Below are 18122 nucleotides of genomic sequence, written 5' to 3'. Positions count from 1 at the left end.
GGCACCTTAAAAGTGGTTGCCAAAGGGTAAACTGCCGCACGTTAGTGCGCCACAAGAGCCATGGAGGCATGCCACAAAAAAGGGTATACATTTTTTTTTTTTGTATTTTAAACGTTTTTATGTTTGCACATTTTAACACACAATGTTGTTTTTAAGTCAGAACTCCGAAGACTTGACACAACACTCGCAACCAGCTTGGGTCCCCCCCAGCCAAAAATAAAGTCTGCCGCTATGATGATTAGAGGCACTATACAGCCGTACATATGTGTGCAGGCACGTGTGTAGCGAGGAGCGCATGTGCACACACGCGGGCCCTCAGGCGCCGGCAGGAGCTGCGCGTGGCACGGGTCGAGGGGCGGGGCGGGCCTCTCCCGCGCTGCCTGCGAAAAGCCCGGGCCGTAGCCCGCGGGAGGGGCGGGGCGAGCACGGGCCAATGGCAGAACGGGGTCTGCGCACAGGTGGGCGGAGCGATTGATCGATGACTCGGCGCTCTGTTGCCTGCCCGGCGCGGTGCGCGCGGAGCGAGAGCTGGCGCCGGCGCGATGTTGTCGGCGCGCGGCCTCAGGCCCCGCCCCTCCCTGGCGCTGATTGGCTGAGCGGGCGCTGCTCGGGTCCGCCTGGCAGCCAGTCCCGCGCGCCGCCATCTTAGCCCGGGAGAAAGTGAGCGGGTGGCTGGCGCGAGGCAGGAGCGGGCAGGCGCGCGGGCTCTGCGGCTCCCGCGACACCATGAGCGCGCCCGGGCCCGGGCCCGGGCCCAGCCTGCTGCCGCTGCTGGAGACGCTGGAGGATGCGGCCGCGCCGGCGGGGGAGCTCACCGATGCGCTCCTCACCTTCGTCAAGTGAGTCCGTGGGGGGCTCGCGTTAACCCGGGATGAGATGGCAGGAGAGGCGGGCGGGCCCGTCTGCGCGCGGCGGCGGGGGCTGCTCGCAGGGCCCTGCGGGTCGGCGCCTGAGTGCGGCGGGGCTGCTCCCGCGGGTCCCTGTTGGGGGAGAAAAGCTGCTGCTTTCCCACAAACGGCTCCCAGCGCCCGTGGGTCCGCAGCAGTGCCAGCCCTGTCGCCTCTGTCACCCGCCCCCTCGGTCCCACCCCCGCGGGGCGGATCGCGGCAGCCCCGTCTAGACATGAAGAGTTAGAGCGAGTGCGCCAGCCTGCGCTTTGCTTAGGGACATCTGTGGGCAGGGGGAGTGGTAGGTGCAGTGGAGGGAAGGGCTGGGATTCAGACACCTGGACAGATGGTAGGAGTGGGCCAGCCGGGAGCTCATGAGGTTTGACAGGGACAAATGCACAGTCCTGCACTTAGCAGGGAGCAAGCCCATGCACTGGTACAGGCTGGGGTTGACTGGCTGCACAGCAGCTTGGCAGAAAAGGACCTGGGGGTGACAGTGGATGAGAAGCTGAATATGAGCCAGCTGTGTGCCCTTGTTGCCAAAAAGGCTAATGACATACTGGGCTGCACTGGTAGGTGTGTTGCCGGTAGGTGCAGGGAAGAGATTCAGCACTGGTGACCAGGCCACATCTGGAGTACTGTGTCCAGTTTTGAGCCCCCTACTACAGAAAGGACGTGGACAAATTGGAGAGTCCAGCGGAGGGCAATGAAGGTGGTTTGAGGCCTGGGGCACATGACTTCTGAGGAGAGGCTGAGGGGACTGGGCTTATTTAGTCTGAGAAGAGAAGACTGAGAGGAGATTTAATAGCAGCCTTCAACTACCTGAATGGGGGCGTTAAGAGAGGGTAGAGCTGGACTGTTCTCAGTGGTGGCAGATGACAGAAGAAGGAGCAGCGGTCTCAAGTTGCAGCAGGAGAAGTTTGAGTTAGATATTAGGAAAAACTTTCCCAATAGAGGGTGGTGATGCACTGGAACAAGTTACCCGGAGGGGTTGTGGAATCTCCATCCTTGGAGGTTTTTAAGACCCAGCTAGACAAAGCTTTAACTGGGATGATCTAGTTGGGGCTGGTCCTGCTTTGAGCAGGGGGTTGGACTCGATGATTTCCTGAGGTCCCTTCCAACCCTGACTTTCTGATCCAGCTACCTGAAGTGGGAGTTCCAAAGAGGATGGAGCTAAACTGTTCTCATTGGAGGCAGGTTACAAGACAAAGAGCAGTGGTCTCAAGTTGCGACTAGGGAAGGCTGGGATGATATAATTGAAGGTGGTCCTGCTTTGAGCAAGGGACTGGACACTAGATGACCTCCTGAGGTCCCTTTCCACCCTAATTTTCTATGATTCTACAAGTGTCCTTTAGTTCTGGGGCTGTCAGACATGTGACCTGCAGGCTGGATCTGGATCCGGTCCATGGGGCATTGCACTAACCCTATGCTCTGGCCCTGGCCCTGCATGCTGCGTACAGTACACAGGTTGCAGGCAGCACAGAGTGGTCTGGAGCACTGCATCTAGCCTGTGCCTGAGGCCTGCTGTGCTGCATGCAGCGTGTGTGGCCAGTCCAGCCCCGCATGCAACACATAACAGCCACAGGGCTCACTGTGCACATCTGTTTTGGGGCAGACATGGGGCACACGTTGCTCACAGCATATGAGCTGGATCTGGCATTGAACGCAATAGGGCATCCAGGGTGCAGGTTGCATGCAGTGGCCTGCCTGTGCTGACCCTCTGTAGCACTGTGTCCAGCCCACATACCCAGTGCTCATCCTGGGAGCAGGCACATGCTACATGTGGTACCCATTGCTGCAGGCACTCCACAGGAGGATGGTTCTGGTCTATCCCCCAGACCTACCCTGGCTGGATGAGCTTGACACCCCTGCTTTAACTCATTCCCGTGGTACTGGAAAGTTGATCTGACTTTTAGTAGTAATTTCTACTTTGGTTGTCAGTTTGCTAAGTGTTTAACATCAGTCAGGAGTGTCACTATACAAGGTAAAATTCTCTGTGAACCATAAACTGCTGTGTTATTAGTTTATGTAGTTTTATAGTTTTAAGCTTAAGTAGGATTTTAGAATGAATGCTTAATAGTGTGATTTGTTTTTCTCTTATTTCACCACTATGTTAGACTATTAATTATTAATGTTAGTTTAGCTTTATAAAGAATGTACATAATTCATTTGCTTTCTAACAGTTGAGAGTTTAAATAATGTAAAGAAAACCTCATAACATAAATAGGTATAATATTTGTAAAATTGTATATCTTTTTTGCTTTTGTGCCTGAAGTCGCCTAACTGATGAGGCAGGAAAAGAATTCACTGCAGATGTTAGGAAACACTTTCCTCGGCTGTGTAAAATATTTAAGGTATGTATTGTGTTCCTTTTTTTAAAATAATTTTATTTTATTAGACATAGTAAGTAAAATGGCTAAAGGTTTATTTGTATAATTTAGATCTGGCAGCAACACTGAGTCCATTTAACTTGTAGTCCAGCTGGTGAGGAACTAACTTGATTTTGACCTGGCTATTAAAGGTTTTATCATATCGACAATTTGTACTCACTTGTCTTTTCTTTCATAAATTGGAGATTTGCATCTTATTTTACTCTTGAGAGAGTAGTTTGTCCTTGTCAGGTTCTCTGCTAGTACACTGACATGCACCAAACCCTGATATGCTAGAATGCATCTTAGATACTAAAGCCTTTTGGAGGGATTTAATACTTCCAGTGCAATGAATTCTTATTTTTCCAGGAAAGGCCAGCTGTTTGTTGGGACTCTTGTTAAAAATAGTGCTAACAAACAATGTATTTCTTTTTTTTAACTTCTAAGAAAAAAATACACAATTCTTTCTTGTAGTAGTAGAGGAAGTATAAGAAAAACATCTTTGTATAATTTGGGGTATAAATATGCGGTACATCTTGGCCAGAATGATTTGGGAATTGTAAGAATAGTAGTGATATTGGATCAGCACCAAGTATAACGAAAATTGACTGCATCGGAAATCGGCCCGGTGTGGCCGATAGATGGTTTGTGCATGTGTGCATTCTCAGCATTGCACATAGGTAGCGAGGGGCACGTCCTGGCAGTTTGGAGAGCTGTATTCAGCTGGTAAACCTGGTGTGATGGGAGGGAAAGGGTGTAGGGGGGCAGGCCCCTGTGGTAAGGGAGGGAGTGGGGTAGGTGCTTCCCAACCAGTGTGGGCACAGAATGGAGCCGTGGCTTATCTGGGGGGGCTGTTGCTCCTGACACTGCACACACCCCAGAAGGGCATGTGCCAGCCTAGATCTGGGTGGGAAGGGCTGTGCCGGGCTGGGCTGCGCCCAGGGCAGGCGGTGGTGGTACTGGGAGGGGTACCGGAGGGCTACAGCAAATTTTGGGGTGGCTGCAGCCCCCTCCCCTGTACCCCCTTCCAGCGCCGCCGCCACCACCTGCCCTGAGCACAGCCAGCTCCTGCTGGGAACAGCCAAGTGCAGCCCCAGCCTGCAGCTGCAGCCTGTCCCACTTTATGCAGATCCGGAGGCACATGCCCCCCATGTCTTCCTGGGGTGTGTGCAATGGCCAGAGACACCCCTACTCCTGCCCCCTGGATGAGCTGCTTGTGGTCCCATTCCATGCCTTGCCCAACTGGGCAGCGTCTGCCCTAGCCCCACTCGCTCCCTCACCTCAGGGGCCTTGATCTGCCTTCTCTTTCCCCTCCCCTTCCACCACAACAGACTTACTAGCTGGACACTGCTCTTCAAGCTAGTGCCTGGTATCGGAAATCAAATTGATATTGGCCAATAATGTGCCTCCTTAAAAACTGACTATCAATATTGGCCCCCAAAATCTCTATTGGTGCACCCCTATTATGTTTTGCTCTTGGTAGCAAAGACATCAAATAAGTATTACTGAAGTAATATAAAGTTCTTTGTAGATCACTTGAAGGAAGGTTCCTTTTTTCTGGCAGTCAACCTATTTCTGTTTTAAGCATGTAGTAATTTTGTTTAAAACACTGTAATCAAAGAAAGAGTGATGGTTATGTAAACAGCAGAAAGAAAACAGGAAATTGTTTCTGTGCAGATAGTTTAGTTTGTAAGTGTCTGGTCTTAAAGGTGTCTTTACACAAGCTTGGAGGCTGCTCTGATGCGCTGGACTTCCCAATTAATTGAGTCTGCTCAAACATGGCAATTTCTGTGCTCCAGTGGTTTCCTCCATCTCATGTATCAGCATCCCTGCCCTTAAGAATGGTGGTGAGGGTTCTTGAACTAAAGCTCACTGAACTTCAGTTCAAGCACCAAGAGCTGTTTTAATTAAAGCACTGCCCGCCCGCCCTCCCCCCCCCCCCCGAGCATGTGTAAAAGTTGCAAAGGTATCTTGAAAACCTCAACTTGCTTTGTAAACTCAGATTTGATTTTTCCTGCCCTAGGAAACAGGTACGCTTTTCAGTAGCCTAAAGGCTTAAATTTTGTCAAACTTTTTTTTCTTTTTTGAAGTGATTTCAGTTCTACTTCATTGATATTGTTCAACTCATTTTAGTATTTATAGGATGCATTGTCACTCTTTGTAATCAGCCATGAGAGTCAGTGGTGTAATGAACTGTTTTCTTTTTATAGGCACATATTTCTAGTGAAAACTCAGAGCTGTGTAGCGCAGCATTGCAAGCTTTAGGATTCTGCGTGTTTAACTCGAAGATTACATCTGAATTATCTGGTAATTAAAAAAAAAAAAAAAAAGCTCAGACTGTTTTTCTGTATTCTAGATTTTTAAAATGTGCTACAGTGTCACTCCAGCGCTACACCTAACTTGTGTGTTTATTTGTATTTTTACGTTACTAATTTCAGGCACCAGAGCAGGCAAAATGTTGAGATTTCTTGTAGAATTTATTCCAGGCTGTGAGAGCAGCTTGGATTATGACTAATAGGGACGTGATTAATTCAGTGGTCCCAAGAACATTAGCATTTTTATGACAGTATGGTGAAATACTGATGCATCTTCCAGTTGTCTGTACAAATGCTAGTCATAGATTTAGTAGTAATAAAGTACCTTAATTTGTGGGATTTTTAAAAAAAATTCTAAATGTGAAATGAATACTAAAGAAGTCAAAGCAAAATACCATAGACTGATATGACTTCTTCCTCACAAAACACATACAGTGCAACAGCCAGCAATGCAAGCTTCTCCATGTAGTTTATCAATCTTCTGCTTCTGATCCCACTCCCAGTATAATTGTTTCCAACAATGCAGTAGTCGGAATTAAGTGAGTTTAGTGTAACTAGTTAACTTACTAAATTGCTAATGCATTTAAACTTTTTGTTAGCAAAAATCGCTATTTTGTTACCAAAATAGGTCAGCCACTTTTGCTGTTGACCTGCAGGAAATGTCTCTTGTGCACTGCAGGAAATTTTAGAATATTAGAATTGTTTTGAAAGGAAATTAATAATAGAAGACATGCAAAAATGGGTTCTTACCAATTATTAAATAGTTGTTGGTCAGTCACACTAAAGAGTCTTACCCTGACTAGTACAATAGTGGGGAATGAGGGTTGGGTCCTGAAAAATCTCATGAAAAAATATCTCAAACATTTGTGTGAACAAAACAAAATCACTGAACTACATAAATATATTTAAAAGGATGGCATTATCTTTTTAACTGAAACTTCCTAACTTCAAGCTCAAGTATCTGTGAGTACACTTGAAATAATATGTCCAAGATTCCTTACAATTTTTGTCTTCCTCCTTTATATTTAAAAAGTCTCTTAAGCAAGTTTTAAAAAGAAAATTATCAAAATGTTCACGACTCTTATCCTCTCCCTCTTCTCTTTGCACACTTGCCTGCTGCCTCGTCAGCTTTAACTTTGTTGCTTTTTTAACTGAATACCTTTTTACAAAGCCTGGGATGGGTGCGCACCTTTAGCAAAATAGTGAACCTTATAGTAGATAGTTGCTATCAAATGCCTGCAAAAAACAAACAGAATCACTGAAAAAAAATTAAAGTAATATCTAATCTTCCAGTTTTAATTTTCTAGGAACACATTTTTTTAGATGGAAATGTGCTTTGAAAATTTATAGTGTTTCAGTTTTTTGTAATACTGATATAGATGGTAGTATATATTGATGCTGTTTCAAATCTTTTGTTTGTTGGTGCAGTTTTTTAGCCTTGCTTTTGGAAACTTAATGTACTTATATTTAAAATATTAAATGAAGACTTTGTGGGATTTGGAGTTACATAGCTCTTGAATAACAACTGCAAATAAACATCTGTGATCATTAGCAAAAGTATTTTTGAGTGACACACAATCTTGCTAAAAAGTTGACTAGGATTTCTGAAAATAGAATTTGAACGCTGTGTGTTCTGCTTTCAGCAACTGAAATGCAAGAATTACTTTCAACAGTGAGCAGTATTGCTCTTAAAACCTCAGACAAAAATACCCGCACTCGAGCACTTTGGGTGATCTCTAAGCAGACATTTCCTTCTGAAATTGTTGGGAAGGAGGTGAGTTTCTTAATTCTCTACTTATTTAGTAAAATTGATCTTCTGATTGAATTAACCACTGTGCCATTGTTTCCTCAGGTGCCCAGTATCATTTCTACACTAGAAATGATACTTACTAAAGGAGATGTACAGTCCATGGTTGTTGAATATGAAGCACTAAATGTTATTATACGGTATGTGGCCTGTATCGTTAGATTTTTACAACAATTGTTAAGGCTGTTTTGGGGTTTGTCTCTTTTTTGTGGGGGGAGGGGAGGCAGAACCATATTTGAATAAAATGTGGTAAAGGAGAAAATTTAGGCATCTGTAAAATTGTTAGATGTATACTATACTAAGGAATGTCTTCCAGATTCTGAAGAAAAACTCAGAATAATATACAGCCTGAGATTTTTGTGAACTGCCCCAAAACTATATCTTTTGAGCTTCTAAAGCCTGCCAGGCAGTCTTACTTGCAAAATGTCTCTTCAGAAATGGAATGATTCTGATGTGATAATGGACAATATCCAGATAAAAATCATTTGTAAATTATTAAAGCAGAAACTTGTAGAAATGCTAATCTGCTTTTCAAAATTTACTTTTTTTTTTGGCTTTCCACATTTTAATGATTTTGGGAAATGAAAACTTATGTGAGAGAGTTCAGTTGTTACATGAAAGTGTTTACATCCAAATTTTACTTTTATCAAAAATTAAATTAAGTGTTCATCTTTATTTCATTTTCCATATTGTTTTGTAATACCTTTTAATTCCAAATCTTAAATTTTGGGACTAAAACAACTTTAAAACAAACTCTACCTGTTGGTACAGTTTAAATAGTATATTTAAATTCACTCAGAGTGGTGATAATTTTATTCTAACAGTGAGTCACTAAGATTTAGGATGGAGTCAGAAATGAAGTTGAGCTCCTTGCAAAATAAGCTTACTGCTTGTGCTGCACTTCATTTTTGATACCTTGTTATGTTTGTTCTGGATATGTCTACTGTGGATGTGCGAAACGGGCCATATTCGGATTTGGCCCGAATTGGGGACAGTGATTCAATTTGTTGATTCTGATCAGTGTCCCGATTCCATTTGGCCGAACAGTTTTAAATGTTTTTTCTACATACGTTGAGGTACCAGGCATGGCTTGTGCATGTTGTGATGGTGGGGCGAATGAAGCGTCCCACAGGAGCGTGGGAGGGGCCCTTTACATGCTTGGTGGTGAACCCAGAAGTGGACTGGAAGTATTTCTGGTCCACTTCCATGTCTACTATGGAGCGCATGGCCCCCTGCGCCCCACTGGCTCAGCGATCGGCTGCGGAGGGACCCCAGGTGCCCTGTGAAGGGGTGGGGCCTAGGAGCGGCCGTGAACTCCCTAGCGCCCCGCTACCGTCACTTCACCCTCTGTTTCTCGCCCGCCACGTTTTTGCTGGTACTAAGTTTAGATGGGAGGCTGCCTCTATCCCCTGGTGAACGGTGCGTGTTACTACCCCTACTCTGTAAGGGGTGCCTCAGCGCACCCCTGCCTTAAGGGCAATGCATGCCTCCTACCTCCCCTTTAGCATGCCCCAAGCCTCGCAGCTGTTCCCTGGACGTTGTTTGGCCCCTTGCCCTCTGATGCCCTCTCTGGCGCCCCTTTGGGCCTGTCATGCCCTGGTGCCCCTCTCTGGCACCCCTGGGCTTACCACACTCTTGGCGCCCCGAGGCTGTCCCACCTCGGCGCCCCTCTCTAGAACTTCTATTGTTACCAGTGCCCCTGGGCCTGGCACGTAGCCGCCACCCTACTACCGGCGTCCCTGGACCTGGCACGTAGCCGCCATTGGGCTACCACTCAGCCCGCTGCCCCACCCTGGGGCCTACGCCACGCTCTTTGCGCCTGCTGCCCCACCCTGGGGCCTACGCCGTGCCTCCCCGCGGCTGGGGCTACAACCCCCACACACCGAGCGCCTCTCCGGCACTTGTCTCACTGTGCCACTACTCACTGTGCCCCCGATGGGCACCGGGAACCCCCAGGCTACTGGGGAGCCCCTGTGAGCCTCCTCTCACCCCTACAGCCTCACCCGGTCCTCCGATATAATCATAAACAAACCAAGCAGTCAGCCAGCCGGCTACCACGTAACAAATGGCCTACCAGCTTACAATCCCAACTGCACACAGTGCTGACTCCCAGTCGCTACCGCTGTCTGGACTTTCTCTCTGTCCCCTCGCATCATTGCAGCCAGCCAAACCACCATCATTGACCCTGCTGCTCAGCTCTCCCGCAGAGCTGCAGCTGCCAAAGGGGAACTGCTCCTGGGCCCAGGCCTGAGCTGTTATAAAGGGCCCGGCCCTGCCCCCTTCCGGTCACCTGACCGGCTGGTTACCACAGCAACCCGCAGCTGCGCTGCCCTGCTGATTGACAGCCATCCATTTCCTTTATTTAAGGCACAGGACACTTCAGTGCTCCTGTGACATACCCTCCCCAGACCTAGGAGGCCCCAGTCTCTGAGCTGGGGGTGGGGGACCCACACACTCCCCCGCAGACCTGGAAGTGGACCAGAAGTGCTTCTGGTCCACTTCCAGGTCTGCTGCTGAGCGTGCTGGGGACCTCCCCCCCAGCGCCCCTGTGGGACACTCCATCCACCCCACCATCTCAGCATTCCCAGGACACCTGGTTCCTTGAGGTACATAGAAAACACATTTAAAGTTCTATCTATGGTCGAATCATCAACTCTCTCTGAATTGATTCGGAGGGTTGTGATATGATTTGGAAGGATTAAAGGGTCTCCTGATTAAATTCAGATTTGGAGATTCGGCCACTGAATCGGGCCAAATCTCCATCGAATCGAATCAGTGACCGAAACTTCTCACAGCCGTAAGGTCTACATTAGTCAAATGGGTAACTGCAACTTGTGTAGCCATCCCTGAGCTGGCCTTAATTAATTTCTACATTAATAATTGACTGAATATTACTCATTATAACTAACACCTAATATTGCTATAAAACTGAAAGCTTAGAGAATTATTTCTTTTGACTATGTATTTGGCAGCAGTTTTTTGTTTTAATAATTTGCCTCTAATTATTAATGTCTTCCCTTTCTCCCCCCACTTTTTGGTGGTGGGAGGGAGAATTGTGCACAGGGGTGAGACAAATGTTTTTAAAGATAGAAAGTAATTATAAAAATTGGTAAATAATCTAGGTGTAGTACCTGAAAGTAAATACAATGTAGAAAGAAGAACCTATTTTAAGTTGATGGTATCCTTCAAGAATGACTTCTGTAGTTCAGAGGGTTCTAGACCTTCTTTCCCTTTTAACATAATGGAGAGCTTCCTCATCTGGGTAGTATCTGCTACCTTAGTTTTCATCAAGAACTGGAAACTTTTCATTGAATAAAACTAGTTCAAAGGAAGCTGTTTGGTTTTTCAGTTATAGTGCAAATCTTACTTAGTATGGAAAAGGAAGATAACGTATCAGTGCTTTTTTTTTGTAAATATTCTATTTTTTGGCCATACTTTATTTTTTTCAGCATGGAATTGATAGTCACAGTATGAGATTTTCAAAATTTAATTTGTATTTTCATGAAATGTATATAGATATAGTTTAAATTTAAAGTGTATTGTCTACCCTTGACTAAAGATATTTTTGGCATGGACATCGGTAATTATAACCTGTTTATTAATTTCTGTGTGTACCTATTTGAACTCAGTCTAATGGAACAGGCTCCAACTCAAATGGGAGAAGAGGCTGTGAGATGGGCAAAGCTGATCATTCCTTTGGTTGTCCATTCGGCTCATAAGGTGCAACTGCGAGGTGCAGCTGCATTGGAGATGGGTATGCCATTGTTACTTCAGAAACAGCAAGAAGTGGCAGCCATCACTGAACATCTTATGTCTACTGTAAGTGGAAAGTGTGTTTTCATTTTTTTTCTGTCAGAATAGTAAAGATGCCAGACTTCTAGCAATTCCTTTATTATGTTTGAGAAGGTAAATTAGCTTTCTTTAATAAAGACATATTTCAGAGTCATATTTAACTAAATAGGCTGCTTCATACAATGTATTTTTGTTGTATATATTTCAAGCGAATTTGACTTGTGAAACTAGACAGTGCAATAGAATTGAAGGCCTGTTAATCTCTAAGACCAAGTTCATCCTGGGAATTAAGTGCAAATGGCGTGTTTCAGTGTCCCAGTGTGATCCAACCCAGTTTGGGAAGGGGCTTTGCCTTTATTATTCATTTGTACTTTGTTGGAAGGTTTAGCTATTAAGAACCAAGACCATCAGCTAACTTTATCTAATTCACTAGTCTAATGATAGCAAACTTTGGCTAATATCAATACATAAATATGGAATTAGGTTAAATTAGACTCACTGCTTTCCAGATGAATGGCTCTGTATCACCAGTTGTTTTAGTCAGCCTTGCAAAATTATGTTTGACTTGTGTAAAATGTCTTTGGCTTTTTCATTATCATCAAAACTAAAGGTCAAATGAATTAAAGCTTGCAGCTAAAAAAGACTTTTGTGACAGGTCCATAAGACTGTCCTGTAGCAGTGCACTGATGCATCGGTTCCATATCAGATCAGTACTGATACAAGGAAAATTGAGAGCATTGGCATTTGGCTTTTTTGGCTGATGTGGCCAATAAATGCCCTGTGCATGCGTGCAGCTGCAGCGCAGCACACAGGTGGCCAGGAGCACAGCCTGGCAGCATGGAGAGCTGCCAGATCTGGCTGGTAAGTCTGATGAGGGAAGGGGCATGGGGTAGCAGATCAAGGCCCCCACCATGAGAGAGGTAGTGGGGCTGGGGCAGAGATAGGTGCTGCACAGCTGGGATATATCCATGAGCGGCTTGTTCAGGGGGTGCAGTGACAGGATGGGAGACATGCCCTTGCATCTGCGTGCGGAGTAAAAGTGGGTTGCCACTGGGGCTGGAGGTGGCGCTGGGCTTTTCCCAGTGGGGCTGCACTCAGGTCAGGTGGTAACAGCACTGGGAAGGAGGCTATGGGGGAGGGGGGCCTGCAGCCACCCCAAAATTCACTGTAACCTTCCTCCCAGGATTTCTGCCACCACCTGCCTCAAGCAGCCCAGTGCAGCCCTGGTCCCAGCCTGCAGCAGCAGCCTGCCCTTGCCCCATGTGCACATCCAGGGGCACATACCCTCCCGGGGTGCTGGACAGCCTGCTCCCGGCTCCATCTGGTGCCCAGCCCCAGCTGTGCGGCATGTGCCGCAGCCGCACTCTCCCTCTTCATGGGGGACCTTGATCTTCCACCACCCCAACACTTCCCTCACAACAGACTTACCAGTCGGCCTGTGCAAAGCAGCTAATATTTGCTTCAGATTCAGCCGATTTTGGGGGACAGTGATTTGATTTGATGATTTAGCCAAATTTCCAAATTGCCTAGGCCCCATCCCCGCTCTCCCAGCTTGGCAATGGCTGCTCTGCATCTCCAGTTCCTAGCACTTGGAAAAAAAAGAAGCAGCCCCAACTCACTGCAAGCAGGGGGGAGGGGTGATCCCCACTGCCCCGCACTGTGGGGGGGGTCTCTGCATAAGTTCCCCAACCCTCCCCCTCCATGGCTGCTACAGCTCTGGCCCTTTAAGGGGGGAAAAAAAAAAGCAAACCAAGAAAACCCCCTGGACTCGCCGGCAGGGGCAATCCCTGCTGCCCTGCACCGTGTGGGGGGGCTCTGCATGAGTCCCTGGAGCCTGCTGCAGAGCCCCCCCTCTCCTAACCCCTAGTTACCAGCTCAAAGTCCAGCTGCAGCTCCTGGCTACAGCCACCGGGGACTGTCTGAATCATCGAAGGTCTCTGAATTTTTTCTGAAGATTCGGAGAGCTTTGAATCAGTTCGGACCTTTTAATTGATCCCAATTTGATTTGGAGATTCAGCCACCGAATCAGACTGAATCTCCGAATTGAATCACCACCTGAAGCTTCACACAGCCCACTTACCAGCCCTGGACCTGGCTGCTCTCCATGCTGCCTGGTCACATTGGAAATCGGATCAGTATCTGCCAGTATGGGTTGTTAAAAAATTGGCTATTGGTATTGTCCCAAAAAATCTCTATTAGTGTACCCCTACTGTCCTAAACACCATAGAAGGCTGAACAGTGACTGTTTATGTTTATACAGTGACCAGCACAGTCGGGTTTTGTTCTGTTACTGCCCTCTAGTTATTACTGCAGTACAGATAGTTCTTTCCATTTCTACAATATGATAATGTAAGGTCTTTTTGTCTGTCCAACTCACTGCATAGCCAAGTGCAACCTATGAAAGGGCCAGTACAGAAAGTATGTAAAACATGGGTATTAAACTTAGCTTGGGCTCGGAGCCAGATCCATACCGGAGGTGCTCGTCCTGGGTCAGATTCATGGTGCCAGCACCAGCTGTAATGCGCTTGAAGGCCTGCTGCCATTGACCATATCCATCAGGGTCCAGGGACTACAAATACTGTGGCAGGTCATGCTTCACCCTCTCTACCTAGTAGGCATGCTGGAATAGATTCACAGGCTGGTTTTGACCAACCAGTTGTATGTTTGACACCCTGGTGTAAAGTATGCCCATATAAAATGCTTAGTTCCTGTTGGATGAAATGTTTCTCCTTCCCTTTCCATTATGGCTTTCATCTGGGAACGCCATCAAAAGCCCTAGTGTTGTAGGATGTAAGGCTTGGAGCAGTGTAATGGAGCAAGGCAGTAGCTCACAACATAGAAGAATCTGAGTAGGGCTTCTGGGATGCTGTCATAATATAAATCTGGGGGCCTATCTAAGTAGCACCAGGGATATTTTCAGACCCCAAAACATGCCAAGATTGAGAGGACACAAAAACCTCAGTGCCCTGCCTCATGTCTTAGGGATGAAAGTTTTATGTTTTGCCATGGAGGTGAAACACAGACTTTTGCCTAAGGATCCCAATTCATTGTCTGGTGCAAAATTATTAGGGCTGGATCATATTGAAGTAGCACAGTTAAATGCTATGGCAATCACTTCTTTCCCACTTAAGTATTTTAGAACTTACATTGAAGACATTTAAGACAGTATTTCAATTCATTCTAGATTTTTAATTGCACAAGTAAAATATCTTTATTTCCTACAGAAGCTAATTTCAGAACTGCAAAAATTATTCTCAACAAAGAATGAGACCTATGTGCTGAAACTGTGGCCTTTATTTGTCAAGCTACTTGGAAAGGTAAGCAGAAGTTCCATGCCGCTGTTTTTATAGGATTCCTTGAATACACTCACAATGTAAATGTCTTCATTGTGTGAAAATGTTATTTTACCTTTAGACACTTCATCGTAGTGGCAGTTTTATCAACTCATTGTTGCAACTGGAAGAACTTGGATTCCGTAGTGGATCACCAGTGGTAAAGAAAATAGCCTTCATTGCATGGAAGAGTCTGATAGATAATTTTGCTCTGAATCCAGGTAGATAGAAAACTTGTTTAATGCTTTTTTGAGTTTATTTGCAGACTAACCTAACAAAAGAGTACACGTTTTATTGCTGATTATGGCAGTGTTCACGTTTGTCTAGTTCAGGGAGACAATATTTAACTTACAGTCCTTTTTAATTCTCTTGCTACAAGAAAAAAATGGAAAAAATAAAAAAGCATTTGTTGCATTTAGTTCAACTAAATGTCACAAAATAGTGAAAAACAACGCATAGGGTTATGCTACATATTTAGTTCTCTCATGGCCTGAGAGAAGAGAAACAATGGTTCAGCATCTAGAGATTCAAAATTACATTTTTGTATAATCATATAAAACCTGTGCAAGATTGTATCTTCTTCTCCATTACACACATTCCTTAAGAAAATCAACAGAAAGAAGTAGAACTTTCTTAATCAGCTTGTCCCAACCCCAACAGACTTATCAGCTGCAGGCAGCTGTTGGCTGCCTGTTTAGTCTATGGACAAATCGGCCAAAGCTTTTCCGAATCAATTTGGCTTCCAGTTGATTTGGAGCTTTTAATTAGTCTCCTGATTCGATTTGGATTCGGAGATTTGATCCCCGAATCAGGCTGAATCTTCTTGGAATTGGCTGCCAAAGCTTCACACAGCCCTAGTGGGGCTGTGTGAAGCTTCGTTCCCTGATTCGATTCAGTGGAGATTTGGTGGCCAAATCTTCAAATCTAAATTGAATCAGAGGGCCCTTTAATCTTTCCGAATTGAATCGGAAAGGTTCAGAGATTCAGACATAGAGACAGTTTAGATGTTTTTCCTACATAGCTCAAGGTATCAGGTGGCTGGTGAATGCTGAGATGCCAGGGCAGATGGAGTGTCCCACAGAAGTGCAGGCAGCTCCCTAGTATACTCAGCAGCAGACCCAGAATTGGACCAGAAGCACTCCCAGTACACTTCCCGATCCACCAGGAAGCGTGTGGGGAGCCCCCCCCCTCACCCTGCCAACTCAGCAACTGGTGCCTTCTGGGTCTGGGGTGGCCACCCAGGGTCCCGCTTCAGCCAATCGTTGAGCCAGCAGGGTGTGGGGGGGACACTCTACCCACCCCAGCATCGCAGTGTTCACAAGCTGCACTGGTACTTCAGGTTATGTAGAAAAAACATTTAAAACTGTGTCTATGTCCAAATCGCTGATTCTCTGGCATCGAATCTTCAGATTCGGATTTGGACGAATCAAATCGGGGCTAGTGATCTGAATCAACGAACTGAGTCACTGTCCCTGATTCAGGCCGAATGCAAATTGAATAGGGCCTGCTTGACACACTCCTAATAATCATGCTATGGAGAACCTTCAGGGCCACAGGTAACATACATTTTTCAGCTATATCTATATTTGATTTTATATTTGTTACCATAATGCAGTAGCAGATATATGCAAATAATGTGCATTTATTAATTTCCAATATCTTCTATAAAGTGACACAGATTGATATAATGTTTTCCTCCTAACACGGCCAGCCAGACTGCATTTTATCCCTCTGTACCTGCTGTAGAGTTAAGACTGTTTTCATTCCTGTTATGCAGGTGAAGCCTTTGTCATTTCAAAGAGCACCTCAAATACCTGCTTTATAGAGTAACCATTAGTAAAATTCTGCCATACTAAACACAGTTTCAAATTAGTAACCTTTTTTACTGTTAGCCAAAAATAAGTAGAGAGTCCAGTGTTCTTTCCCTCTCATTTTTGGAAACTATGAAGCATTCCCATAATCCTTTCTTCCATTTTGGACATCAAACATAGCCTCCCAACTCAACATGGAGCAAGCAAGGAAAGTCTCCCAAGAATAAACACTCTTTGCACAATTCTTCCTACGTTGCTAGAAATTGCTAACATGGTATTTGACAGGTTGTGTATATCTGTTGCCGTTTTACTTTCACTAATAGATCTTTGTTAGCATTGTCACAGGACATCATTTTGGAGCTAGGGAGCAAATTCTCACTTTTTCTGTTTGTTGGATTTCATAGCCAAATGGCTGTCTCCCTTTACACTATCTGTTTCAGAACCAGATATTTTAAAAACAGAAGGGTACAAGCTAGTGATACTGAACTGACTGTCAAGTCTGAGATAGCTGAACATGGAGGAGTGTAAACTGCGATATTGGGTGATGAAGTAATTTAGGTTTTTTCCATTGTATGTATCCTTGACTTCCCCCTTTTTGTTACAGAAATCCAGTGCTTCTAACCTAGCATGCATGTGTGTTTTTCTTCCAGCTTAGACATTGCAGTAGCTTTATTGGCAAAGGATAAGAATTTCAGCAGATTTCCCCATAAGGAAAAATCATTTGCAGGGAGATCCAGGGTTCAGGTTTCTTCTCAAGATCGTTGGGACTTCTATAAACCCCCTCGTTCATATCTTGAGTTCTTAGTCCAAGCACGGTAGTGGTGGTACATATGGCTCTTTTTGGGGAAGTAGACAAGCATTTATGCAGTTCTGCCTTGCATATAAAACTTTAAATGCGACTGTCCCTCCAAACTGGTGTCCCAAAAGTATTGGTAGATTTCGTACACAGCTGGTGTATCTTTCCTTGTGGCAAAAAATGAATAAAGATAGTACAACTTAAAAAGCATCTTCTGGACTCTTTAGGCCCTCCTGTGTGTTGCAGAAATGTTCTCCAAAGGTATTCTGATGTTTCATCATCAAAATCCGCTTGTGGATTATGATAGAACAGGCAAGAGGAATAGCTGAAAACTGTATCTTTTCTCACCCATGAATAGGCCCAAAGGAGATATTCATCATGTGCATATTCAAGAACGAACATGTAGAGACTTCTATAAACATAGATTGCTTACCCTGAGTGGAGATAATCCAAGCATTAAGTCTTTCCTGTAGTTTTTTCCTGATGCTTCACAAATAATTTAGAGATCTGAGCCATGGTACTCACTGGATTTTGTGATGCAGTACATATAGCAACGTTCCTCAAGATAGCTAAATATTTTAAATAAAACTTTGGAACGCTGCCTTGCTTTGGGGGAGAACAATATCTTTCAGACTGGGAACTGCAGATGGGTAATGCTGATCTCTGAATCTGGAAATGGATGTCTCTGAATAAAGTGGAGCAGCTGTGCTATGAAGTGTCACAGAACAGCTGATCTGCTTCATTGGGTGAAACATGTCACCACTTGTCCTGCCTCTTGATGGTGTGAGACAAGGGGCAATGTTTTCTCTAGAAGCTTTAGGACCTGATCCTGTGTATCCCTCAGTATTTTTAGGAAGAGTTTGGCTCCTCAAGCCCTGAGAGCACCTGGCCAGCTTTCTTCACTCACCCAGATGTTTCCTCAGAGATTTCAGGGGTAGGTCTGGATAAGTGGGGAAAGTGTGGATTTCCTTGCTCACCCAGACCTGCTTCTGGCCTCCCTGGGGACAGGTCTG

At 45.3% G+C, this 18122-nt stretch overlaps 1 protein-coding gene across 3 annotated transcripts in view; it reads left to right on the top strand.

The window, feature by feature from the left end:
* Positions 1-278: 278 nt before the first annotated feature.
* The window catches only part of RIF1 (replication timing regulatory factor 1), a 66002-nt gene continuing 48158 nt past the window's right edge, over positions 279-18122 (top strand). Inside the window, exons 1-8 of one of the 3 annotated variants that reach the window (XM_090045760.1) lie at positions 279-839; positions 3163-3241; positions 5467-5563; positions 7215-7345; positions 7424-7518; positions 11008-11197; positions 14395-14487; positions 14585-14723. In XM_090045760.1, the coding sequence (XP_089901886.1) occupies positions 727-839; positions 3163-3241; positions 5467-5563; positions 7215-7345; positions 7424-7518; positions 11008-11197; positions 14395-14487; positions 14585-14723 (937 nt within the window). In that variant the 5' untranslated portion in view covers positions 279-726. The remainder of the gene's footprint in view (positions 840-3162; positions 3242-5466; positions 5564-7214; positions 7346-7423; positions 7519-11007; positions 11198-14394; positions 14488-14584; positions 14724-18122) is intronic. The other 2 variants (XM_090045758.1, XM_090045759.1) reach the window with 2 other exon arrangements.

This window comes from Crocodylus siamensis, chromosome 4 (assembly GCF_052110815.1).
Source record: "Crocodylus siamensis isolate JL-2025a chromosome 4, ASM5211081v1, whole genome shotgun sequence".
In the NCBI taxonomy this organism is placed as follows: domain Eukaryota; kingdom Metazoa; phylum Chordata; order Crocodylia; family Crocodylidae; genus Crocodylus; species Crocodylus siamensis.
Note: the sequence above shows the minus strand (reverse complement) of the source record. Positions and strands in the feature narration are given on the sequence as shown.